Source organism: Apteryx mantelli, unplaced genomic scaffold (assembly GCF_036417845.1).
Source record: "Apteryx mantelli isolate bAptMan1 unplaced genomic scaffold, bAptMan1.hap1 HAP1_SCAFFOLD_34, whole genome shotgun sequence".
Taxonomy (NCBI): domain Eukaryota; kingdom Metazoa; phylum Chordata; class Aves; order Apterygiformes; family Apterygidae; genus Apteryx; species Apteryx mantelli.
In genome coordinates this window covers 2,199,210-2,226,081 of record NW_027118693.1, presented here as the reverse complement: position 1 = coordinate 2,226,081, position 26,872 = coordinate 2,199,210, and the positions used below count along the sequence as shown (strand labels likewise).

Here is a 26,872-nt window from a genome sequence, read left to right as displayed (position 1 = left end):
GCTGTGGGTGCAGGTTATGGTTGTGAAGTCACTTGTAGCTCAGTGCCTGATAGGCCAGTGCTTGTGATGTGGGTGCAGCTTGTGTTCTTGATGTCACTTGTAGCTGAGTGCCTGATAGGCCAGTGCTGGTGCTGTGGGTGGAGTTTGTGTTTGTGATGCCACTTGTGGCTGAGTGCCTGATAGGCCAGTGCTGGTGCTGTGGGTGCAGTTTGTGGTTGTGAGGTCACTTGTGGCTGAGTGCCTGATAGGCCAGTGCTGGTCCTGTGGGTGCAGGTTATGGTTGTGAAGTCACTTGTGGGTCAGTGCCTGATAGGCCAGTGCTGGTGCTGTGGGTGCAGTTTGTGTTTGTGATGTCACTTGTGGCTGAGTGCCTGATAGGCCAGTGCTGGGTCTGTGGGTACACTTTGTGGTTGTGATGTCACTTGTGGCTCAAGCCTGATAGGCCAGTGCTGGTGCTGTGGGTGCAGTTTGTGGTTGTGATGTCACTTGTGGCTGAGTGCCTGATAGGCCAGTGCTGGTGCTGTGGGTGGAATTTGTGTTTGTGATGTCACTTGTGGCTGAGTGCCTGATAGGCCAGTGCTGGTGATGTGGGTGCACTTTGTGGTTGTGATGTCACTTGTGGCTCAAGCCTGATAGGCCAGTGCTGGTGCTGTGGGTGGAATTTGTGGTTGTGATGTCACTTGTGGCTCAGTGCCTGATAGGCCAGTGCTGGTGCTGTGGGTGGATTTTGTGTTTGTGATGTCACTTGTTGCTCAGTGCCTGATAGGCCAGTGCTGGTGATGAGAGTGGAGTTTGTGTTTGTGATGTCACTTGTGGCTCAGTGCCTGATAGGCCAGTGCTGGTGCTGTGGGTGGAGTTTGTGTTTGTGATGTCACTTGTGGCTCAGTGCCTGATAGGCCAGTGCTGGTGCTGTGGGTGCAGGTTATGGTTGTGAAGTCACTTGTAGCTCAGTGCCTGATAGGCCAGTGCTTGTGATGTGGGTGCAGTTTGTGTTCTTGATGTCACTTGTAGCTGAGTGCCTGATAGGCCAGTGCTGGTGCTGTGGGTGCAGTTTGTGTTTGTGATGTCACTTGTGGCTGAGTGCCTGATAGGCCAGTGCTGGTCCTGTGGGTGGAGTTTGTGGCTGTGATGTCACTTGTGGGTCAGTGCCTGATAGGCCAGTGCTGGTGATGTGGGTGCAGTTTGTGTTTGTGATGTCACTTGTGGGTCAGTGCCTGATAGGCCAGTGCTGGTGCTGTGGGTGGAGTTTGTGGTTCTGAGGTCACTTGTGGCTGAGTGCCTGATAGGCCAGTGCTGGTGATGTGGGTGCACTTTGTGGTTGTGATGTCACTTGTGGCTGAGTGCCTGATAGGCCAATGCTGGGTCTGTGGGTGCACTTTGTGGTTGTGATGTCACTTGTGCCTCAAGCCTGATAGGCCAGTGCTGGTGCTGTGGGTGCAGTTTGTGGTTGTGATGTCACTTGTGGGTCAGTGCCTGATAGGCCAGTGCTGGTGAGATGGGTGCAGTTTGTGGTTGTGATGTCACTTGTGGCTGAGTGACTGATAGGCCAGTGCTGGTGCTGTGGGTGGATTTTGTGTTTGTGATGTCACTTGTGGCTGAGTGCCTGATAGGCCAGTGCTGGTGATGTCAGGGGAGTTTGTGTTTGTGATGTCCCTTGTGGCTCAGTGCCTGATAGGCCAGTGCTGGTGCTGTGGGTGGAATTTGTGTTTGTGATGTCACTTGTGGCTCAGTGCCTGATAGGCCAGTGCTGGTGCTGTGGGTGGAGTTTGTGGTTGTGATGTCACTTGTGGCTCAGTGCCTGGTAGGCCAGTGCTGGTCCTGTGGGTGCAGGTTGTGTTTGTGATGTCACTTGTGGCTCAGTGCCTGATAGGCCAGTGCTGGTGCTGTGGGTGCAGTTTGTGTTTGTGATGTCACTTGTGGCTCAGTGCCTGATAGGCCAGTGTTGGTCCTGTGGGTGGAGTTTGTGGTTGTGAGGTCACTTGTGGCTGAGTGCCTGATAGGCCAGTGCTGGTTACGTGTGTGCAGTTTGTGTTTTTGATGTCACTTGTGGCTGAGTGCCTGATAGGCCAGTGCTGGTGCTGTGGGTGCAGTTTGTGTTTGTGATGTCACCTGTGGCTGAGTGCCTGATAGGCCAGTGCTGGTCCTGTGTTTGCAGTTTGTGGTTGTGATGTCACTTGTGGCTGACTACCTGATAGGCCAGTGCTGGTGCTGTGGGTGGAGTTTGTGTTTGTGATGTCCCTTGTGGCTCAGTGCCTGATAGGCCAGTGCTGGTGCTGTGGGTGCAGTTTGTGTTTGTGATGTCCCTTGTGGCTCAGTGCCTGATAGGCCAGTGCTGGTGCTCTGGGTGCATTTTGTGTTTGTGAGGTCACTTGTGGCTGAGTTCCTGATAGGCTAGTTGTCCTGCTGTCATGCTATGAAGGTTCTATAGCAACGACTGAGACAGTAATATAATAATAATAAAAAAGATGTTTATTTCCTCACACAAGTTCTTGGATTAGTAACAGCCATTAAAATAATGCGATTACTAATTTAGGAAGGATAACACAAAACCATCAGTTACTAATTTAGAACGGATAACCTGAAACCGTCGATTACTGCGTTATTAATTGGAAGGACTGCTTATCCCTACTTGAAAGCTTTCTTGTTCACTCTCCTAGTGAGAGGGCTCTCAACCTCGAGGAGTTACCTTAACCCAGCGTCCCAGGAAAAGGGGAGGGGGGGGATACTCACGGTCCAGCCGGAGAGGATGATCAGGTCACGTTCCCATCCCTGCTCAAACTCTCCTAGCTCCCAAGTCTCTTTTTATATGGCTGGGGCTCTGGGCAAACAACGCTTTTGCTGACTTTTAGCAAGTTTCGCAATCACAGGACTGTCTGTTTGTCTGCTTGGGAGGACCCTGCTAGTGAGGCAAGACCACAACACCTCCGTATTGTTTCTTCCCTCCCCGGGGGTCCGTGCGGATTCCAGGTGGCAGACTTCACTTCTCCAGTCTTGTTAATCATTCCGCTGCCTTGCGCATATCAGGCCTTGCGCATATCTGTTGGTAGACGACTTTAGTCAGCTCTTGTGCTATCAGTTCTTCTGCATATCAATTGACAAACTTCAGTCCTGTTAACTCTTCACTCGCCCGTCACCAGTGCTGGTGATGTGGGTGCAGTTTGTGTTTGTGATGTCACTTGTGGCTCAAGCCTGATAGGCCAGTGCTGGTGCTGTGGGTGCAGTTTGTGGTTGTGATGTCACTTGTGGCTGAGTGCCTGCTAGGCCAGTGCTGGTGCTGTGGGTGCAGTTTGTGGTTGTGAGGTCACTTGTGGCTCAGTGCCTGATAGGCCAGTGCTGGTCCTGTGGGTGCAGTTTGTTTTTGTGATGTCACTTGTGGCTCAGTGCCTTATAGGGCAGTGCTGGTGCTGTGGGTGCAGGTTGTGTTTGTGATGTCGCTTGTGGCTCAGTGCCTGATAGGCCAGTGCTGGTGCTGTGGGTGCAGTTTGTGGTTGTGAGGTCACTTGTGGCTGAGTGCCTGATAGGCCAGTGCTGGTCCTGTGGGTGCAGGTTATGGTTGTGATGTCACTTGTGGCTGAGTGCCTGATAGGCCAGTGCTCGACCTGTGGGTGGAGTTTGTGTTTGTGATGTCACTTGTGGGTCAGTGCCTGATAGGCCAGTGCTGGTCCTGTGAGTGGAATTTGTGGTTGTGATGTCACTTGTGGATCAGTGCCTGATAGGCCAGTGCTGGTGATGAGGGTGGAGTTTGTGGTTGTGATGTCACTTGTGGCTGAGTGCCTGATAGGCCAGTGCTCGACCTGTGGGTGGAGTTTGTGTTTGTGATGTCACTTGTGGCTGAGTGCCTGATAGGCCAGTGCTGGTGCTGTGGGTGCAGTTTGTGTTTGTGATGTCACTTGTGGCTGAGTGCCTGATAGGCCAGTGCTGGTGCTGTGGGTGCGGTTTGTGCTTGTGAGGTCACTTGTGGCTGAGTGCCTGATAAGCCAGTGCTGGTGCTGTGGGTGCAGTTTGTGGTTGTGATGTCACTTGTGGCTGAGTGCCTGATAGGCCAGTGCTGGTGATGTGGGTGGAGTTTGTGTTTGTGATGTCACTTGTGGCTCAGTGCCTGATAGGCCAGTGCTCGACCTGTGGGTGGAGTTTGTGGTTGTGGTGTCACTTGTGGCTGAGTGCCTGATAGGCCAGTGCTCGACCTGTGGGTGGAGTTTGTGTTTGTGATGTCACTTGTGGCTGAGTGCCTGATAGGCCAGTGCTGGTGCTGTGGGTGCAGTTTGTGTTTGTGATGTCACTTGTGGCTGAGTGCCTGATAGGCCAGTGCTGGTGCTGTGGGTGCGGTTTGTGCTTGTGAGGTCACTTGTGGCTGAGTGCCTGATAAGCCAGTGCTGGTGCTGTGGGTGCAGTTTGTGGTTGTGATGTCACTTGTGGCTGAGTGCCTGATACGCCAGTGCTGGTGATGTGGGTGGAGTTTGTGTTTGTGATGTCACTTGTGGCTCAGTGCCTGATAGGCCAGTGCTGGTGCTGTGGGTGCAGGTTATGGTTGTGAAGTCACTTGTAGCTCAGTGCCTGATAGGCCAGTGCTTGTGATGTGGGTGGAGTTTGTGTTTGTGATGTCACTTGTGGCTCAGTGCCTGATAGGCCAGTGCTGGTGCTGTGGGTGCAGTTTGTGGTTGTGATGTCACTTGTGGCTGAGTGCCTGATAGGCCAGTGCTGGTGCTGTGGGTGCAGTTTGTGTTTGTGATGTCACTTGTGGCTCAGTGCCTGATAGGCCAGTGCTAGTGATGTCGGTGGAGTTTGTGGTTGTGGTGTCACTTGTGGCTCAGTGCCTGATAGGCCAGTGCTGGTCCTGTGGGTGCAGGTTATGGTTGTGATGTCACTTGTGACTCAGTGCTTGATAGGCCAGTGCTGGTGCTGTGGGTGGAATTTGTGTTTGTGAGGTCACTTGTGGCTGAGTGCCTGCTATGCCAGTGCTGGTCCTGTGGGTGGAGTTTGTGTTTGTGATGTCACTTGTGGCTGAGTGCCTGATAGGCCAGTGCTGGTGATGTGGGTGCAGTTAGTGGTTGTGATGTCACTTGTGGCTGAGTGCCTGATAGGCCAGTGCTGGTGCTGTGGGTGGAGATTGTGTTTGTGATGTCACTTGTGGCTGAGTGCCTGATAGGCCAGTGCTGGTGCTGTGGGTGGAATTTGTGGCTGTGATGTCACTTGTGACTCAGTGCCTGAAAGGCCAGTGCTGGATACGTGTCTGTAGTTTGTGGTTGTGCTGTCAGTTGTGGCTGAGTTCCTGATAGGGCAGTGCTGGTCCTGTGGGTGGAGATTGTGTTTGTGAGGTCACTTGTGGCTGAATGCCTGATAGGCCAGTGCTGGTGCTGTGGGTGGAGTTTGTGTTTGTGAGGTCACTTGTGGCTGAGTGCCTGATAGGCCAGTGCTGGTGCTGTGGGTGCAGTTTGTGTTTGTGATGTCACTTGTGGCTCAGTGCCTGATAGGCCAGTGCTAGTCCTATGGCTGCAGTTTGTGTTTGTGATGTCACTTGTGGCTGAGTGCTTGATAGGAAGTGTTGGTGATGTGGGTGGAGATTGTGTTTGTGATGTCACTTGTGGCTGAGTGCCTGATAGGCCAGTGCTGGTGCTGTGGGTGGAGTTTGTGTTTGTGAGGTCACTTGTGTCTGAGTGCCTGATAGGCCAGTGCTAGGTGCCTGCATGCTGTTTGTGGTTGTGAGGTCGCTTGTGGCTCAGTGCCTGATAGGCCAGTGCTTGTGATGTGGGTGCAGTTTGTGTTTGTGATGTCACTTGTGGCTGAGTGCCTGATAGGCCAGTGCTGGTGGTGTGGGTGCAGGTTGTTTTTGTGAGGTCACTTGTGGGTCAGTGCCTGATAGGCCAGTGCTGGTGATGTGGGTGGGGTTTGTGGTTGTGATGTCACTTGTGGCTGAGTGCCTGATAGGCCAGTGCTGGTCCTGTGGGTGCATTTTGTGTTTGTGATGTCACTTGTGGCTCAGTGCCTGATAGGCCAGTGCTGGTGCTGTGGGTGCGGTTTGTGTTTGTGATGTCACTTGTGGCTCAGTGCCTGATAGGCCAGTGCTGGTGATGTGGGTGCAGGTTGTTTTTGTGATGTCACTTGTGGCTCAGTGCCTGATAGGCCAGTGCTGGTGATGTGGGTGCAGGTTGTTTTTGTGATGTCACTTGTGGCTGAGTGCCTGATAGGCCAGTGCTGGTGCTGTGGGTGGAGTTTGTGGTTGTGATGCCACTTGTGGCTCAGTGCCTGATAGGCCAGTGCTGGTCCGGTGGGTGCAGTTTGTGATTGTGAGGTCTCTTGTGGCTGAGTGCCTGATAGGCCAGTGCTGGTGATGTGAGTGCAGTTTCTGTTTGTGATGTCACTTGTGGCTCAGTGCCTGATAGGCCAGTGCTGGTTACATGTGTGCAGTTTGTGTTTTTGATGTCACTTGTGGCTCAGTGGCTGATAGGCCAGTGCTGGTCCTGTGGGTGCAGTTTGTGTTTGTGATGTCACTTGTGGCTGAGTGCCTGCTAGGCTAGTGCTGGTGCTGTGGGTGCAGTTTGTGTTTGTGATGTCACTTGTGGCTGAGTGCCTGATAGGCCAGTGCTGGTGCTGTGGGTGGAGTTTGTGGTTGTGATGTCACTTGTGGCTGAGTGCCTGATAGGCCAGTGCTGGTCCTGTGGGTGCAGGTTATGGTTGTGAAGTCACTTGTGGCTCAGTGCCTGATAGGCCAGTGCTGGTGATGTGGGTGGAGTTTGTGGTTGTGATGTCACTTGTGGGTCAGTGCCTGATAGGCCAGTGCTTGTGATGTGGGTGCAGTTTCTGTTTGTGATGTCACTTGTGGCTGAGTGCCTGATAGGCCAGTGCTGGTCCTGTGGGTGGAGTTTGTGTTTGTGATGTCACTTGTGGCTCAGTGCCTGATAGGCCAGTGCTGGTGATGAGGGTGGAGTTTGTGGTTGTGATGTCACTTGTGGCTGAGTGCCTGATAGGCCAGTGCTGGTGATGTGGGTGCAGTTTGTGGTTGTGATGTCACTTGTGGCTGAATGCCTGATAGGCCATTGCTGGTCCTGTGGGTGCAGGTTATGGTTGTGAAGTCACTTGTGACTCAGTGCTTGATAGGCCAGTGCTGGTGCTGTGGGTGGAATTTGTGTTTTTGATGTCACTTGTGGCTGAGTGCCTGATAGGCCAGTGCTGGTCCTGGGGGTGGAGATTGTGTTTGTGATGTCACTTGTGACTCAGTGCTTGATAGACCAGTGCTGGTGCTGTGGATGGAATTTGTGTTTGTGATGTCACTTGTGGCTGAGTGCCTGATAGGCCAGTGCTGGTGCTGTGTGTGCAGTTTGTGTTTGTGCTGTCACTTGTGGCTGAGTGCCTGATAGGCCTGTGCTGGTCCTATGGCTGCAGTGTGTGTTTGTGATGTCACTTGTGGCTCAAGCCTGATAGGCCAGTGCTGGTGCTGCGGGTGGAATTTGTGTTTGTGATGTCACTTGTGGCTCTAGTGCCTGATAGGCCAGTGCTGGTCCTGTGGGTGCATTTTGTGGTTGTGATGTCACTTGTGGCTGAGTGCCTGATAGGCCAGTGCTAGGTGCCTGCATGCTGTTTGTGGTTGTGAGGTCGCTTGTGGCTCAGTGCCTGATAGGCCAGTGCTGGTGCTGTGGGTGCGGTTTGTGTTTGTCATGTCACTTGTGGCTCAGTGCCTGATAGGCCAGTGCTGGTGATGTGGGTGCAGGTTGTTTTTGTGAGGTCACTTGTGGGTCAGTGCCTGATAGGCAGTGCTGGTCCTGTGGGTGCATTTTGTGGTTGTGATGTCACTTGTGGCTGAGTGCCTGATAGGCCAGTGCTGGTGCTGTGGGTGGAGTTTGTGGTTGTGATGCCACTTGTGGCTCAGTGCCTGATAGGCCAGTGCTGGTCCTGTGGGTGCATTTTTGTGTTTGTGAGGTCTCTTGTCGCTCAGTGCCTGATAGGCCAGTGCTGGTGATGAGGGTGGAGTTTGTGGTTGTGATGTCACTTATGGCTGAGTGCCTGATAGGCCAGTGCTGGTGCTGTGGGTGCAGTTTGTGTTTGTGCTGTCACTTGTGGCTGAGTGCCTGATAGGCCAGTGCTGGTCCTGTGGGTGCATTTTTGTGTTTGTGAGGTCTCTTGTCGCTCAGTGCCTGATAGGCCAGTGCTGGTGATGAGGGTGGAGTTTGTGGTTGTGATGTCACTTATGGCTGAGTGCCTGATAGGCCAGTGCTGGTGCTGTGGGTGGAGTTTGTGTTTGTGATGTCACTTGTGGCTCAGTGCCTGATAGGCCAGTGCTGGTGATGTGGGTGGAGATTGTGTTTGTGAGGTCACTTGTGGGTCAGTGCCTGAAAGGCCAGTGCTGGTGATGTGGGTGGGGTTTGTGGTTGTGATGTCACTTGTGGCTCAGTGCCTGAAAGGCCAGTGCTGGATACGTGTCTGTAGTTTGTGGTTGTGATGTCAGTTGTGGCTGAGTTCCTGATAGGGCAGTGCTGGTCCTGTGGGTGCAGTTTGTGGTTGTGATGTCACTTGTGGATCAGTGCCTGATAGGCCAGTGCTGGTGCTGTGGGTGGACTCTGTGTTTGTGATGTCACTTGTGGCTCAGTGCCTGATAGGCCAGTGCTGGTGATGAGGGTGGAATTTGTGGTTGTGATGTCACTTGTGGCTGAGTGCCTGATAGTGCAGTGCTGGTGATGTGGGTGCAGGTTGTGTTTGTGATGTCACTTGTGGCTCAAGCCTGATAGGCCCCTGCTAGGTGCCTGCGTGCTCTTTGTGTTTGTGATGTCACTTGTGGCTCAGTGCCTGATAGGCCAGTGCTGGTGATGTGGGTGCAGTTTGTGGTTGTGATGTCACTTGTGGCTCAGTGCCTGGTAGGCCAGTGTTGGTGATGTGGGTGCAGTTTGTGTTTGTGATGTCACTTGTGGCTCAGTGCCTGATATGCCAGTGCTGGTGATGTGGGTAGAATTTTTGGTTGTGATGTCACTTGTGGCTGAGTGCCTCCTAGGCCAGTGCTGGTGCTGTGGGTGCAGTTTGTTTTTGTGATGTCACTTGTGGCTCAAGCCTGATAGGCCAGTGCTGGGTCTGTGGGTGCAATTTGTTTTTGTGATGTCACTTGTGACTCAGTGCTTGATAGGCCATTGCTGGTCCTATGGCTGCAGTTTGTTTTTTTGATGTCACTTGTGGCTGAGTGCCTGATAGGCCAGTGCTGGTGCTGTGGGTGGAGTTTGTGTTTGTGATGTCACTTGTGGCTGAATGCCTGATAGGCCAGTGCTGGTGCTGCGGGTGGAGTTTGTGTTTCTGATGTCACTTGTGGCTCAAGCCTGATAGGCCAGTGCTGGTGCTGCGGGTGGAATTTGTGTTTGTGATGTCACTTGTGGCTCAGTGCCTGATAGGCCAGTGCTGGTGATGTGGGTGCAGTTTGTGTTTGTGATGTCACTTGTGGCTGAGTGCCTGATAGGCCAGTGCTGGGCCCATTGTTGCTGGATTTACCTGTCAGTTTACTTCTGCCTCAGCACCACATAGTCCCACAGTATGTTTTTGTCTCCTCTTTATCGATTTGATGTCATTGTGCCCCTGTACCTTATAGGCTAGCAGGAAGCACATGGTTTCCATGCGGATGTGAGTTCCCTTTTGCCTCCGGGTCTGATAGGCCCCTAGCAGGCAGAAGGTTTCACAGCTTCGTGGGAAATCCTGTTTTCTCAGTACCTGCCTGAGAGCACAAGAAGGATCTTATTGCCAGCAATAATACTTAAAAACTGAGAAATACGACTCCTGCTGCTCATTACCAGTACCCAAGAGCAAACAAAACAGAACAGATTATTTTATCTGTTTGGCACCCCAGGCAGAACACAGCGAGGTTCCCATCTGGTGAGCACTGGCACTGGTCTTGCATACCTATGTTTATCAGCTTCGAGCTCCCGGAGATCTACTTCAATGGGCACAGCAAATGCCCTGGGTGTGGGAGGACCCGGAGAAGGCAGCTCGACCTGTTTCTGCAATAGTAAAGGGACATTACCTTTGTTAGGGGGGTGTTCAAGTATTGTTACAACAGATATTTTAGCCAGGGGATAGAGAACAGATATTGGGAAAAGGTTAGGGAATTGGCAGACTGAGATAGAAACCGACAACGTTGACGAGTAGATCCGAATTGGGATTATAATAATACAAATGATTGGGCAGCATGTGAAATGGCATGCCAAAATCTGGTTTTAGCTATAAGAACTGCCGGGCAAATGGGTGTTATCTCAGAAAAGGTACTATCATTAGCAAAAGTCTGAGGAACACTCAATTTTTGTAACAGTCTTCTTGCGGCAAACTATGCTATTATGCTATGGAGGGATGTCTGTGGAAAATGTTAATGAAAGGCTGGCAGTGAGCATATTGGTCCAGCAAGCAGCACCAGATATCCATGAGTATTTCAGAAAACATGCTCCCGGGTGGTGGGGAGAGAATTTACAGACGATACTATCGTTAGCAACTTTCATATATGATGGAAGATCAGCAAAAGAAAGGAAGGAGAAGGAAAGGCGAAAGCGGGAGGAAGTGAGTATGTTGTCAGCAGCGCTGGGAGGAATTCCAAAGATGAAAGGAAAGGGAATAAATGTGAGTGGATGAGGTCAAAGAGGGAGAGGGACCAGAAGAGCAGGAATGGGTGTAAAACAGCACCCGCCTTTCCTGGGAGGCTGAACAGGGATTTGAGCCTGTGATTGCTGATTTGATTAAGAATGGAATTATAGTACAATGTACTTCCCCTTGTAATACCCCTGTATTGCCTGTGAAGAAACCAAAACTGGACCCAAATGGGGAACTGGTATACCGCTTTGTACAAGATTTGCAAGCAATTAATAAAATAGTGGATCTACCACACCCTGTGGTCCCTGATCTGATCCAAGTCGTTACAGAAATTCCCTCAGATGCAAACTGTTTTACTGTTGTGGATCTAACGGCAGCTTTCTTTACTATACCAGTCCATGAAGAGTCACAGTTCCTCTTTGCCTTTACTTGGAAAGCACAGCAGTGTGCATGGACCAGACTGCCACAAAGATTCATGGATTCTTCCACACTGTTTTCGAGAATATTGAAAAGAGATTTACAAACGATTATGCTGTCAAAAACCATCCCTAAACTGATACAATATATAGATGACTTGTTGATTGCGAGTACTGATTGTGATGTTTGTTAGCCAGATAGTAAAACATTGTTGTGTGCCCTAGCGGAAAGGGTACATAAAGTCTCCCTTGCCAAAAGGCAGTTGTGCCAGCAACAAGTTAATTATTTGGGAATGATAATTCGGTCAGGAGAGAGATTGATCTCATCGGAGTGAATACAAGCAAGCCAGGAAATACTAGTCCTTCAGATGAAAAGGCAGGTTAGGGCCTTTTTAGGTGCAGTAGGATTTAATAGGTATTGGATACCCGGATTTAGTGAAAAAGCAAAGGTATTAACACAGTTAACTAAGGATAGTGAACCAGATTTAATGGTGTGGACTCCAGAGGTGGAAAAAGCATTTAAGAGTTAAAGCAGGAAGTTATGGAAGCTCCCGCTCTAGCTTTACCGGACTCTGGTAAGCCCTTTGTGTTATATCTGAATGAACGAAAGGGAATCACAAGCAGTGTGCTAGTTCACAAAACTGCCCGGCGCTGGCATGCGATAGCTTATCAGTATGAGCTAGTTTTGCTCACTGAACCAAATGTAATGTTAGAACAGTGTGATACGCTAAACCCAGCTACTCTGTTACCAGAAATACTGCAAGCTAAGGAAAAATTATTTCACAGTTGCTTGGAAACAATAGATTTGAGGCTGACTGTTCTGCCTACTGTGGAAGAAGAGCCCCTGCACAATCCAGATTTAATATTGTTCTGTGATGGATCATCATACTATGAAAAGGGTCGAAGGGTTGCTGGGTATGCAGTAACTACGCAATGTATATATATAGTGCTGGAAGCGGGATCCCTTCCAGGACATTTTGGGGCTCAGGTGGCGGAATTGATAGCCTTAACCCGAGCATGTATTATAGCCATGAATAAGACTGCTAATATCTATATGGACTCCAAATACGCTTTGGGAGTGATAGTTGCAACGGGAATAATTTGGAGAGAAAAAGGGGTTTTGACCGTGGCAGGACATCAAGTAGCCCTCCGAGATCAGATTGTAGAGTTATTAAGGGCTTTGGAAAAATCTCTGCAGTTAGCAATCCTGTATCAGAGGGCTCACCAACGAGACACTTTGGATATAACTAAGGGAAATAACCTTGCTGATGCCACAGCAAAAGCAGCTGCCCTACAACCACTGCCTACCAAACTCGGGCCACGAGAAGAAATGGTAATGACTGAAACTATAGAAGAACTGGAGAAAGAACACCAAGCAACACCTAAGGAAGAGGTAGAAGGATGGAAGCGTTTGGGAGCAGAACAAAAAAAGGGGATATGTTTTTTGCGGGGAAAACCGTTGCTCCCTAAGATCATGTTGATAACACTAGTAAGAGAACTCCATGGACAGATGCACGGGGGGATGTTGTATTTAGACAACGACATTTCCCACTCATGGGCAGCACCAGGTTTGACTCAAACAATTTTACAAATAATGAAAAAGTGTTTAGTATGCATGGAATACAACACTAAATCAAAGCTAGAAGCTAAAATAAAAGGAGGGCGTCGTTAGGCTTGGATGCCGTTTCAAAAATTACAAACAGACTTTGCAGACATGACCCTGAAAGAAGGACAGAAACATCTGTTAGTCATAGTTGAACAATTATCCCGTTGGGTGGAAGCATTCCCAGTCAGGAAGGCTACAGCCCAAGCGGTAGTAAAAGCCTTACTGAAAGATATCATACCACACTTTGGGGTACCGGAGAAAATAGATTCTGATAAAGGAGCTCATTTTACTGCTGAAATACTAAAAGCAATATATGAAACACTGGAAATTCAGAGAAGACTATGTACACCTTATCATCCTCAATCCTCAGGGCAGGTAGAAAGGATGAATCGTATACTAAAAATGAAGTTAGCCAAAATTTGCAGGGAGACTCAGTGGAAGGGGACAGAAGCATTGCCATTAGCGTTACGGGAATTAAGGCGGTGCCTGGGCCCAAGCCATGGGTTGACCCCTTTGAAATTTTGTTTGGCAGACCAGGTAGGATGCCAGGAACTTTTGTGCCAGCACATACCTGCCTTTTGGCAGGAGATGAAGCTGTTACCCAATACGTTATGTGTCTGCAGAATAGTTTCAAGAATAAGAGATATACAGCTGTAATTACCCAACCTCTGCCTTTAGGAGATTACCTCCATCCATACTGACTGGGAGATTATGGTATTGTAAAAACTCATAAAGCCAAAACCATGTTACAACCAAACTGGGAGGGCCCTGTACAGGTGTTATTGTGCCCTTATTCTGCTCTTAAGGTTGCAGGTAAAGAAACCTGGATTCATCACTCCCAAGTAAAGGCGGCCCCCAGCACTGCGACCTCCTCAGAGGCCATTCCAGTTTCTTGAGCATCTGCTGCAGAAGAGGGAATACCTGTGCAACAGCAGGAAAACCTCTTCAAGGAAAACTGTATATATTTGTCACACTCTGTAATTATTTTGTGCTATGTGTTTAAATGTGATTTCTGGGTCATTTCTGTCTTTTATAGCTATTACAAGTTTAACCCTAGGCTGGGAAAATAATCACACTGAACAATTTATGACTAAGGTCTCACAAGTAGGGAATGTGTCAGAATGTTGGTACTGCCTATACCAGCCTCAATCCCTGGACACCAATTTTGGTTGTCTAGCAGAGCCTGTTTCTGCTTTGGGCTGTTATCAGTCCAGTTTGACATATTTATACCCTAGGGTGCCAGATTTTTGGCAGCAACCCTTTAAGGCACATTCCTATGATAAAGCTCCATAGCATGTCAACATGCCTTAAAAAATCTACAAATAGGAAGTGAGCTCTCTCTCTCAATTAGCCATCCAAAATCGATGGGCTTTTGTTTACCTGTTGGCCACACAGGGAGGAGTGTGCATGCTGGTAAACACCGCCTGTTGTTTTTATGCAAACAAATCAAAACAAACTGAATATGATGTAAATGTCATTCAACAACATGTTCGTACCTTCCATCAAATAGCCAAAGAGCAGTCCCTGTCCAATAGCCTAGCAACAGAGTGGTCGTGGTTGTGGTCATGGCTACCAGATCTGGGAGGGTGGACCAGATGTGTTTTAATAATTTTAATGTTAATTCTGGCAGTAGGAACTGTGCTTTTCTGTTGTATCTCATGCATGGGTCAAATACGCCTCTCATGTGTAAGGGGATAAAAGTATAGACCAGCATAACATTGGAAGCAGGTATGCATGAAATAAAAGGAGGGAATGTTAAGAAAATTTCCACTATACTCTAGTTTTGCAGAGAAAGAACATGCAAGGTCACAGCGCCCTGCAAGCAGAACATCTTCTCTGACCTTGCCTTAGCCCTGTTTTTCGTACAAAGTTGAAGAACTGTGAAGAAGCCAGTTTAACCCAGCCAGCAGCACAAAAAGTTCTTCAAAGGTAACACCAAAGGAGGTGTAAATTAGCAAATGAATAATTATAAGATGGATCAAATAAGGCTGGAATGGAACTACTTCTTACTGTATCATGGCAAGGGGATTGGTAGAACTGAGAATCGTGGCTAGATCTGGTTAGTTATGTAAACTAAGGTGTTGAATATGTAACAATTTACTACTGCTTAAAAGTGGTAACAGAAAGCTGCTTGGGTCCCTTCTTCTGCTCTAAGAGGCACCTTATTGCTAGCAGTAAAACTTTAAAATTTAGAAATCTGACTCCTGCTGCTCATTACCGCTGCCCGTGAACGCACAAAAGAAAAAAGATGATTTTAACACGAGTGACCTCACAACCACAAACTGCTGCCACAGCACCAGCACTGGCCTATTAGGCCCTGTGGCCCAAGTGACCTCGCAACCACAAACTGCTGCCACAGCACCAGCACTGGCCTGTCAGGCACTGAGCCAGAAGTGACCTCGCAACCACAAACTGCACCCACAGGACCAGCACTGGCCTATCAGGCCCTGTGGCCCAAGTGACCTCACAACCACAAACACCAGCCATGTTCCCAGCACTGGCCTATCAGGCACTGAGCCACAAGTGACCTCACAACCACAAACTGCAACCATATGCCTGGTGTTATGGACAATTAGGTTCGCTGGCCACTCTAACAGGGTCCGACCCTAGGTTCCCGCTGAGGCAGAATTTCAAAGTCAGAATGGAGCAAAACAAATTTTAATGATGCACGTACAGTAATTACAGCTCGAGCTGGGTGTCTCTGAAGAGAGACCCCGAACAAAGAAATCCCTGGGCAATTATACCCTTACAATCTAAATTCCCACCCTCATGCGATAGTTCAGACCAATATTAATATTTAGACCTGGGGTCTTCCCCTTCTTCATTGGGTTCCTTCATTGTCTCTAGGCAGGCTGCTTCTTATCCTATTTTCAAGGTTGCAGCTTCTGCTCTCGGTTTTAACTACTTTATCTTCCCGCCTTGAACCAGCTCTGGGGCCCTCTTTCCCATAACTAGGTAGTATCTAGGAGAAAGTTCACAGCTTGCGGCCTAAGACTTCAGCAAATTCAGCTACTAATGCTAAGCAAGTTATGCTAAGCGATCAGCTCTAGACAGCTTCAGTCCAATATTCTTTAACAACTATTTCCCCTCGCTATCTGCCAGGAACCCACAAAAGTCTGGGAGACTCAAAGCCGTCACAAATGACAGGAGACACCAACATGTGTTTGGGCAGTATATGCATTTCCGTTGGACAGTAGTGTAATGAGGGCTACGGGCTGAGGCACCAACCTCTACCCTGGAAGTGGTCACAGCAGAAGGGAATGGCTCCCATCCAAGGAACCTGCAGTCAGGAAAGTATTGCCACTCCCCATCTCCCTCCCTGTCCGCTCACATTTCACCCCAGATGAATTCCCTCTCAACACAGGAGGAAAAAAAGAAAAGAAAAAGACAACATTGTAAAATTTCCCATGCACAGCAACACTACTTTATTGTCTGTCAAGGAAGCAACAAGAATGGGACATTATTTCCCTTCCCTTCTAAACCATGCAATTTAATCGATTTAATATCCTCTCTTCCCTTCTGCTTTCCACCAATATTCTCATTGCTGTGTTCCTCTCAGGGGATACCTAATGTGCAGCCTACTATTTCCCATATTGACCTTACTACTTTGCAGAACCAGCAGTGTGTTGTACAGAGGAGTGCAAAACTGCTATGAGCTCTGGGTACAAGCCAGAGCATTCCTGACCACTTTTCTGAGGGCCTCCCTGACCTCCCTGTTCCGCAAGCTGTAGATGAGAGGGTTGAGCAGGGGCGTGAGGACGGTGTAGAAAAAGGAGAAGACTTTGTTGAGCTGCCTCAGAGGGGCTGTTCTGGCTATCAGGTAGACAACGGTGAGGGTGCCATAGAAAACCGTGACAACGGTGAGGTGAGAGGAGCAGGTGGAGAAGGCCTTCTGCCTGCCCACACTAGATGGGATCTTCAGGACAGCAGCTATGATGCACACATAGGATGCCAGCGTGAATAGGAAGGGGGAGACTACATCCAAGAGAGACAGTGTGAAACCTAGTAGTTTGACAACACTGGTGTCACTGCAGGCAAGCTCCAGCAAAGGGATAAAATCACAGAAGAAGTGGTCCATTGCCTTGGGGCCACAGAACCTTAAGCGGGATAAGAAAAAAGTGGCTACTGTAGTGAGAAGGAATCCCAGTAGCCACGATGCTGCTGCCAGCCGTAGAGAGACCTTCCAGGTCATGAGGCTTGCATAGAGCAGGGGCTGGCATATGGCCAAGTACCGATCGTAGGCCATGGCTGTGAGCAGGAAACACTCAGTAGCTGCAAAAGAACCAAAGAAATAGAGCTGAGCCATACAGTCATGAGCAGAGATGGTCCTGTCCCCAGTCAGGAAGCTGGCCAGCAGCCGGGGCAGGATGGTGGAGCTGTAGCAAGTCTCCAAGGAGGACAGATTGGCCAGGAAGAAGTACATGGGAGTGTGCAGATGCTGGTCTGCCACCACGAGCACAACGATGAGGATGTTCCCAGACACGATGACCAAGTAGATCATAAGCAAGAGGAGGAAGAGTGGTGTCTGGAGTGAGGGGACACTCTCCATTCCCAACAGGAGAAACTCTACTGGTGATGTGCGGTTGTCCCATTCCCCTTTCTCCATGAATCGCCACAGGTCCCTCATTCCTCTTTTGCCAGCAAGGCAACCTACAAGAAAGAGGATTCATTTCTTTCTTTTGTTCTTGTATAAAAGAATCGTGGAGGAAGTTTCTGTCAGAGAAAACATGGACTTTGGCCCTTCTCTGACTGTGTTTGTGTCCACTTTATGGCCTCCAGGACTAGGGAAAGGAGAGAATATGGTTCTCCCGGAGACTTAAGCTGTGTATCTAAAGAGAAGCCCCTTCTAGGGGAACCACAGAGGTGAGCTGCTCCCCGGAGGTGCTCATTCCCTGCTTGCGGGGGGAGTTAGAGGAGAGAAAGCATTCACTCAGCCTGTGACAGGGTCTCTCCTACACCTGAAGTTATTCTGAAGAGCAACCACAGTCCCTACCAGGCAAGAAAATCCCTTTATGTGAGCACATCATGCCAGAAGCCCTTTCTCCCCAAAGGAGGAGGAGGGGCACTGCACCAAGCAGCTGATTTCAGCTCTCTGAAACACTTGTCTTGGAAGGGACAGGCTGCATGCTTCCTTTGACAGTGTGTGGATCAGGAGTTGACATCAATGGCACCATGCAGCATGACTGTGTGAGAAGGCTCTCAGAGAGCCCCCCACAGGCTTGAGAGAGACAAGTGAGATAGATGTGAGAGAAGATGGACACCTGAGCTGATCAGCCAATATGGGCAAGAGAGATTTTGAGCAGGGTGGAAGAGAAGAGCACAGGGAAGATCATTCGCTTTGTGTAGTCCCCCCCTCAGCAATGGTTTCTGAGGGCTTTGGGGCTGCCTCGCGGTGCAGCCCAGCAGCTGGACCTCAGCCCTGACAGCTGTACTCGCGAGGCTCCCTGAGCAGCTTTGCTGGGAGCAGGGGTGGGCGTCTCCATGGTGAGTGCTGGGTGAGATTGGGAAGAAGCTTTGTTCCCCTCCTGTTAAAGGCAAACGCCCAAGATATGCCCATGTGCATGGCCAGGGAATTCCCTGCTGGAGAAACACAGCCCTCTACCTGGATCCCACCTCCCAGCTGAGGTGTGGGTGCCCCCGGCAGGGCTCTGGGGTGGCCCAGGAGCAGCAAAGGCATAAAGTCTAACTCTGCACCCACTGGCAAGCTCACCAGCACTCTGCTCATCAAACAAGGGAATCGAGGAAATGCGCAGAGGGAAGAGGGAGATGGTGGGGGAAAGGCATGCAAAAAAGGACATGCCCGTACCATTCTTGCCCAGAGGTGCCACCATGCAAAGCCTCACCAGCTCAAGAGGAACAGACCTGACTCAGAAGACACAACACAAAGCTGCAATCCTCAGGATGATGTGACGACCTCAGTGCTGATTGTTCCTGGGAAGAACGATCACGCTGAGGTCTCAGCTCCTGTCTCTTCCCCACCATGTCCTTCTCTTCCTTGAGCTCTCTGCAAACCTTGTCCCAGGGCTCAAGCATTGCTCTGCCCTTGCCATCTTCTTCTAGCAGCTCCTGTGGCATGTGTCCAGCAGCACATGAATGCCCCCTGCTCTCCACACTGTCCTGGGGTTAAGAGCACTAAGGAGTCTCTGAAGGATAAAGCTGCAGCTCATCTCTCCCCAGGGACTGCAGAGAAAGAACAGTGCTTAATTGGCAGGAGAATGAAACCTCTGAGCTCCTGGAAACTTTGAAAACTCCTCTGGCATGTGGCTCTCCCCATAACTCTCATTCACTCAAACTCTGGGACATGCCCCTTTGAAAAGGAAACTGAGGCAGAGAAATCATCAGGACTCCTCCAAACTCCTGAGGAAAAGTCAGGAGGAGAGATCCCATGCATGGGCTTCCCCTCACCTCCCTGCAGATGACTGTCTGTTCACTGACTCTCTCAGGTTTAGAGAGCCCTGATGGCCTGAGCTGGTCCCCCAGCCTCCCATGATGGTCAGTGGGAAGGGAGAAGCCGAGTCACAGGCACTTCCTCCCAGGCATGCAGACTTGTGCTGTGGGACAGGGTGAGCCCCCCCCCCCTTGGGTGCCAGGCTCTGTGCCCTGAGATGCAGGGGCCTGGCAGGTTGGGGGCTGAATGGAGCGGAGCTATGGATATGTCCCCCCCGGTTTGTGTCCATCTCTTGTGTTTGGGAGATGCCCATGAGCCTCCATGGCTTCCAGCATGTTACAGGGACCAGTAATGGGAATCACATTTGCACTGTGTCTCAACTGTATATTGCAATTGCAATATTCTGCTAAGTTTGTTAGACGTGTGTTGTGATTTCAGTATATAGCTGTATCATTCTGCTAAATTCAAATCACATGTAATGTCAAATGTCTTCAGATACGTACATTTGATATTAAGCATTACATCCTCTCCTCATGGGAAAAGTAAGAGACCCTGGTCATAGAGTATTGGACTGTGGGAGTGGGGCAGGGTGGAAACAGAGCGTCCCAGGCCCTGCCGGCATCCCCATCTGGCAGAGCCCACTTGAGCTCTCGCCAGACAGCCAGCAGCATCGGGAGGGAGCCTTCTCCTTCCCGACCCCTCCACGAAGTGCTTGATAGAGGCCCTGGTGGGGGAAGAGCTGGCGGTCCCCAACAGCCCCCCAACGCCACACTGCTGGCCACACTGCCTGCCTGCCTTGGGGCAGCACAGCTCACCTGCACACGTCTGTGCCTGCACAGCGGGGAACACCCCACACGCCTACAGGGCTGCCCAGTGCCCCGGCACCTCTGGACACCAGTCCTGTGGGGTCCACAGTCCCCACATTGGCCAGGCAGAGCTGCTGCTGACCACAGGGGAAAGGGGAACGCAGGGGGACAGTGGGGCAGGGTGAGCAGTCCTTCTCAGGGCCCTGTGGCTGGGCCAGGGAGGGCTGATGGCTCTGGGGCTGGCTGGGCTCTGGATGCTGCTTTGGCGTCAGCTCCGTGCTGGGAATATCAGGGTTTCACCCTTTGCAGGGAGCAACCTGCGCTGGGGCCATGAGCCGGGCCCTATCTGGACCCAGGCAATGTCCCGCTCAGAGGCAGAGGAGGACGAGGGAGCGTGGGGATGGCCAAGGGCTCTGTCCCTTGCCCACCAACAGAGCAGCCTGCAGGACAGGCAGAGCCTGTCTCTGTGCCCACGGTCTTTCCGTACATGGAGTCGCAGAGGAATTTTGGTGGGAAGGGACCTCTGGAGGTCTCTAGTGCAACCTCCCATGCCAAGCAGGGCTGGCTGGAGCCCGACGGTCTTGCCTGGTGATCACTGGGCTGTGCCTGATGCCTGTTACCATCCCCAAACCTGCTCTGTTCCTCTTGGCCGGGCACTGCAGGACGGCACCTCTCGCCAGTGGGTCACTGCCCTGCCTGCCTTGCCACCATCCTCGGCTCCCAGATCCCCTTCCCGTACGCAGCAGCTCCGCTCTTGCTGCTCCTGACAGCATACTCTTTGTAGCAGCAACCCAGTCACAAATGGTGCATAAACACAGCACGAGAGCCCTGGCCCTGCAGCCCCTCTGGCACCTCCTGCTGCCGCAGGGACAGAGCAGCCTTCCCCGAGCTGCGCCACAGAGAAACCTGTTTCTCGTTCTCATTTTCCATCGCTGAATGCTGCCCTGCTTTTCTCCTGGGACATCCCTGCTCCCCACAGAGCCTTTCCCCACGTGCGAATGTCCACGCTGGCCTGTCCAGCCATGCCTGCACCCTTCCCTGGTGCTCCCCACAGGGCCCCACGCTGACACTGCTGCTCTGCAGCGTGAGCGAACTGTGGGGCCATGGGACCACAGGGGAACTCCTGACTCGGCACTGGCCATGCTGCTCAGGTGGCAAGCGGGCCCAGCCACACAGGCATCACCACCACTGACACTGCTGGCATGTGCCTGGGCTCATGGACAGTGCTCAGGGTGACCCCAAGGTGTCTGCAATGGCAGGAGATGTGTTTGGGTGGGCACTAACTCCAGCCTATGGTGTTTCACGGAGGGTGCACGAATCCCTCTCCAGGCCCCCTTCCCGCTGCCTCCTGGCTCCCCACTGCCTCTCCGCGGGTTGCAGAGCCCTCCTTTCCCTGTGCATACCTGGATTTAGTGCTGTACATTCTGGTTACTCCACCATGGACTGTCTCTCACTTTGTGAGGCTCCACTCACTGCCCACCCACAGGCACACATTGTCCCCTGAGCTCTCCTGGGGGTTCAGATTCCCCTCCAGAAGTGTGGCCATCTGCCATCAGCACTGTCACCTGTGTGATAGCCCTGGGTGGGCAACTCAGAGACCATTCTCCATCTCCACTGGCACTGGTCACTGGGGAATGAGCCCCAAATCCCATCCGTGGTCCCTAACAGATCACTTGGAGACTCTGAGCTTGTCCTCCAGAGCCCATGGAGTTCACAAGCAGAACAGCAAGCCCTTTTGTCATGCAATCCCATGGGAATATTCTTGACTCCCCCTTCTGAAGAAAGGCCAGACTTCAGGCACATCACAGAGGAGATCCCCTTTTATTATAGAAATGTTGTTCTGGAGACCAGGTCTGACATAAAGGTGCTCAAAGCCTGCTCCTGCCTGTCTTCACAGGAATGCACAGGGAAGCACAATGCTACCACCACCACGTTAGGAGAGCGCTTAGCCCATATAGCCACACTAGAGCAAGCAGGACCAGGTGGAAATAGGGAGAATAACCCTGAAAGGAAAAAGTCCTGCTGGCTTTGCTGGATGTGTCTCCAGGAAAGATGCTGGTCCCATGCAAAGGCTGCAACCCAGAAATTCCTGCTGTGGCAGTGGCGGGATGGTTGTGAGGAGCACAGGCTCTGTCCCCACAAGCTGTGTCCGGACTCTCCTCCCCTCCCCTCCTCTCCGCTCCTGCTCTGCTTTGAGTGTTGGAGCAGTGTAGAGGCAAGGGACCAACCCACAGTGACAGCTGGCTGCCAGCCTTACAGAAGAGGGCAGTGGAATCACAGTGTGACTGTGGCCAGGGGAGCTGAGCTCTCCTAATGGACATGGGACCCATGGTCTCAGCCCACCTGTGCTCATCCGAGCCTGACTCTCTTCCCCTGAACTCCCTCAGTATCAGTGCCGAAAGCGACACTGCAAAGGGAAACTCCCCTCATTGCACTGGGGGCATCTGAGGGAGCTCAGACTAGCGGGCTCCGAGGTTCCCCCATCTCTGCTGATGAAGGGGGAAGCCTGGCTTCCTGCTTCAACACGGTCTCTGCGTCAGATTCAGATGAGAGTTTCCTGAGGAGAGGTGGCATGAACCAAACAATTATTCTTTTAACAATGATGTAAAAGAGAAAAGTAGGAAAGAAAGACCAGAACACAGAGCCTTGATGCCAGATACCCTGCGAATGATGAGTGGATGCATGTGGGACAGTTATGGGTGCTGACATTGTCCCGGTTGAATCAGTTTCTTCAGTGCACCCTTAAGCTCCTTGTTCCTCAAGCTGTAGATGAGAGGGTTCAGTGTTGGAGGCACCACCACGTACAGAACTCCAACCACCAGATCCTGAGTTGGGGATAACATGGAAGGGGGCTTCAGATGGGCAAACACAACAGTGCTGACAAACAGGGAGACGACAGCCAGGTGAGGGAGGCACATGGAAAAGGCTTTGTGCCGTCCCTGCTCAGAGGGGATCCTCAGCACGACTGTGAGGATCTGCAGATAGGACAGAAGAATGAAAACAAAACATCCAAAGGTTAAACAAACACTAAACACAAGAAGTCCAATTTCCCTGAGGTAGGAGTCTGAGCAGGAGAGCTTGAGGATCTGGGGAATTTCACAGAAGAACTGCTCCACGACATTGCCTTGGCAGAGTGGTATGGAAAATGTGTTCCCAGTATGTAGAACAGCAATGAGAAAACCACTGGCCCAGACAACTGCTATCATTTTGACACAAGCTCTGCTGCCCATGAGGGTCTCGTAGTGCAGGGGTTTGCAGATGGCGACAAAGCGATCATAGGCCATGACTGTGAGAAGATAATTTTCTGCTGAGAACAAAAAGAGAAACAGAAAGACCTGGGCAGCACATCCCAAGTAGGAAATGGCCCTGGTGTTCCTCAGGGAATTGGCCATGGATTTGGGGACAGTGGTGGAGATGGAGTAAAGGTCCAGAACAGAGAGGTTGAGGAGGAAGAAGTACATAGGGGTGTGGAGGCGATGGTTGCAGGCTACGGCAGTGATGATGAGTCCGTTGCCCAGGAGGGCAGCCAGGTAGATGCCCAGGAAGAGCGAGAAGTGCAAGAGCTGCAGCTCCCATGTGTCCACAAACGCCCAGAGCAAGAACTCAGTGGGGGAGCTGCTGTTGGACATTTGCTCCCTCAGGGCCCACGAGGACTATCCAAGGAAGAGGAGACAGTGAGAAGACAGGAGACAGTTTTGTATGAGCAAAACTTTTGTGCAGAACCTCCCCCGCCCCCCAAAGCATACACATTATCTCTCCTCATCTTGCCAGGACCATCACTGAGCTCCATGGCTTGAGCTCCCCTCTGTGCTGCCTCAGTTTGCCGTGAGGAGCAGGGGCCTCTTCCCATGGGCTCCAGAGGAGGCAGTCCTGACCCACAGCACTGGGGACATGGGAGCACGGGTGACTAAACTTTCAAAGTCACAGTTTTAGTCAGATTTCATCCACTCACAATGTTGAAGGGCTTTCCAGCATCTTCACTCTCCGTTCTAGACAATGTGTGTTCTTCAATAGCTTTAAGGATTCTTTTGTTTTCTTTTAGATTCCCCTGTCATCCCTGAGGAGGATTCTTGGAGACAGAGATCCTCAGCACTGCAGCTGCACTTAGAGTGAATAGCTGTGATTCCTGAGAGGCCAAAGGCTTCACTCTGTCTTTAGTGCAGAGCGAGGAGAGCTGGCGTGTCCATCAGTCTTGTTCCCAGCTGCCCTGTGCTTGCACCTCTGAGGCGGAGGACATTTGCACTCATGTTACCATAAAAAGAATTGACACTGCTGAGAGCAGAGGAATCGAGTTTCAAAATGCAGATCACCAAGCCCAGGAGCCTTTCTCAGAGTATCTGAGGAAGGTCTCAGTACTCCCCTTTTAGCCAGGAAGACATCGGGGTCATGCTAGTTGCCCACATGCAGCATTTTCACAGCCTTAGCATCTAGATGGCTTCTGCATGGGGCACCTAGATAACACCCAGATGCAATGGGAGAGCTGTGCCCTTCTGGAGGGCAGCTTGAAGCCCAGCCAGACATCCCCAAGAAACAGTCAGACATCCTAAAGATGGGGTGTCCTGAAGAGAGAGTTGGCTCCTTCCCAGCCCCCAAACGGCATTGCCCGGAGCCCCACAGTTTAGAGGGGCACTTGGGCACTTCAATGCCAAGGACATGTCTGCATGGCAGCACCTGCAGGATTGGTGTCTGAATTGCATCTGAAATGCCCCTGCCCAGAGAGTCCAAGGGGAAGGACAAGGGCAGCATGGACAGGTGGGGAAACACACAGCAATAGCATGATATTTCTTCTAAAGGAAGAAGGGACATGGAGAGACAGGGGACACTCAGGAGTTTCTCCTCTCCAGATGTCCATCTGCAAGGAAACAGCCCATGCCCTGGACCCCACAGCCTTGAGGGCTGTGCTGGGAGAGGAGATGAGACATTGGAGCTTGTAGTTTCCTCTCACTCTTTGACCGTGACTCTGTTGCCTGGAGCTGTGCCTGCAGGGAGCTCTTTCTCTGTCCCATATGTCATGTCAGTGCTCACAGACCCCATCCCACCCACTGGGTGCTCAGCTCTGCCCTGCAGACACCTCCCGGGGGCAGGGCACTGCCCAGGGGCACCTCGGTGTTTGCAGGGGCTAAGGAGCATCTGAGAGAAACCTTGATGAAGCTGGAAAGGTGATGCTGGTTCTGTCCGTAGGCTGAGGGGTGCATGAAGGGATTTGTTCCTCTCTCACTGTCACTATTTTGCAGTCTCAATCCCCTGTTTAAACCTGACAGATCCCAACAAAGAGAATAAAACTGAAAGCATAGACTCCTGATTCCCTTTCAGGTATGCCTGTCTCGACCTTCCTTTTGGAAAGCCACCTCCAGAAATGTTCTCAGGGTGAGCCGGAGCTGAGAGCAGCCCTGACCCATGCAGCACCCTCTCAACAGGAGAATGAACATGTCCTGCCAGGGGTCAATCATCCCACCCAGAACTTCTCCCCACAGCACCGTGGGGAGTTCCCTGGGCAGGCTGAGTGCTGACCCTCGCAGGAGGCAGAGTCACTGTCCCGGACACACAGCACCCTGGGGTACAGGGACACTGCTCTGAATTACAGCCCTGGGCAGACCTGTGTGCACACCCCTGCTTCACACCCCTGCAGCATCCCTGGGAGAAGGTAGCAGGACGCTGTTTCCCTCTGACAGAGTGCCTGGGAATCCCTGCTCTAAAGCACCTCCTGCCCCACACGAGAGGGACTGGGATACCCATCCTGACAGACCCTATCAGCCATGGGATGTGCTAGCTTTAGAGAAAACCTCAGGATGCCTCAGCTGCATTGCCCTGCAGCCAGAGACTTACTGTGTTAGGGGCTGTGAAGATTTCTCCTCCAGTGAGCTCTCAGCCGTCTACCCACTCCTGATTGCCTTGAACTTCTGTCTCACTCATCTTGCTCATCTTCTTCATCTCATCTTGGCACTTGCAGGTAGTGCCTGGAGCCCTGCTGCTCTCTGCAGAAGAGCTGCTCCTGGACAGAGCTGTCTCTCAGCAGTGCTGCCAGGTTGCCAGGAGCTCCCTCTGTCCCAGGAGCCTAGCCCCCCTTGGGAACAGCGGCCCAGCTGAAGATGTGACTTAATTTGTCCTTTGTACTCCCTCCTCCGGGGAAATATTCACTGAGGTAGACTAAAATAATCTTCTTTTGTCTCTCTCTAAATGCTGAAGAGAGACCCATTCCGGCATTGCAGTTTGTCACATCAGAGGGTGGTTTTCTAAGAGAGGTGGCAATGTCTCACTCTGGAAGCCCCCATTCCCATCTCTTAACTGGGCAGGACACGTGGCCAGGGACAAGAAGGGAATTCATTTTCCCTAAGGAAGTCTGGACATGTAGGAAAAGCAGCCTCCTTCATGTGAGATGTTTACGGACAGCCTTCCTCCTCACCTCCCCAGCCCTGCCATTTCCCTCATCAGACACTGGCGGCTTAGAGCGCACCTTTTCCACCCAAGTCTGTAGCTGAATGCTACAGCTCCTATGTACTGATTCCCACCTGCTTTCCTTAGAGAACTAGTTGCAGACACAGGAGGATTTTTCTTAACTGCAAATAAACAAATACAACAGGTGATAGAATTTAATAAAATACAAAATACACTCCCCAACTATATGTTAAGGCCAAGCTGCCTCCAGTAAGGTCAACTTTCCACAAGAAAAACTTTCTGAGATGTTTTTGACAGATAGATAGGAAAAGAGAGATGGAAACACAACTAAGGAGTTGGCTAAAGAGACAATACGACTCCTGAAAGACGAGGCAAGCTTCAGACCCTCTGAAGCTCAGAGCAGCAACCAGAGAGTTGAGAGGTATCTGAATGGCTAAAGAGTAAAGGGGGGAGGAGGAAAACTGGGCAGCTATGGAAAGTGCCTAAGTCCAGACAGTCTGATGCAAAGATGCCTTTAGAAATGATCAGTTGAATCAGGACATGTGCAAATATGTGAGAGATTACTAAGACCACATCCACAGCATAACGGACAGAGCAGTGGTAACGCAGGTTGAGAGGGACAGATCAACATTTGTTCTCCTGAGATTAATACTCTTCCTGAAAATTTCCGCTATTTCATCATGGGAAAACATTGACATTGACATTAGTCAAT

General features: G+C 51.0%; 1 protein-coding gene across 1 annotated transcript; it reads right to left on the bottom strand.

The window, feature by feature from the left end:
• Positions 1–16,219: 16,219 nt before the first annotated feature.
• LOC136996317 (olfactory receptor 6B1-like) lies at positions 16,220–17,176 on the bottom strand. Its single transcript, XM_067317246.1, has one exon. It carries the CDS (start codon positions 17,174–17,176, stop codon positions 16,220–16,222), a length of 957 nt encoding a protein of 318 aa, XP_067173347.1.
• Positions 17,177–26,872: the final 9,696 nt, after the last annotated feature.

What these genes read in the sequence shown, in the direction of transcription:
- LOC136996317 (XM_067317246.1), bottom strand. Translation starts at nt 17,176, where the DNA reads ATGGAGAAAGGGGAATGGGACAACCGCACATCACCAGTAGAGTTTCTC.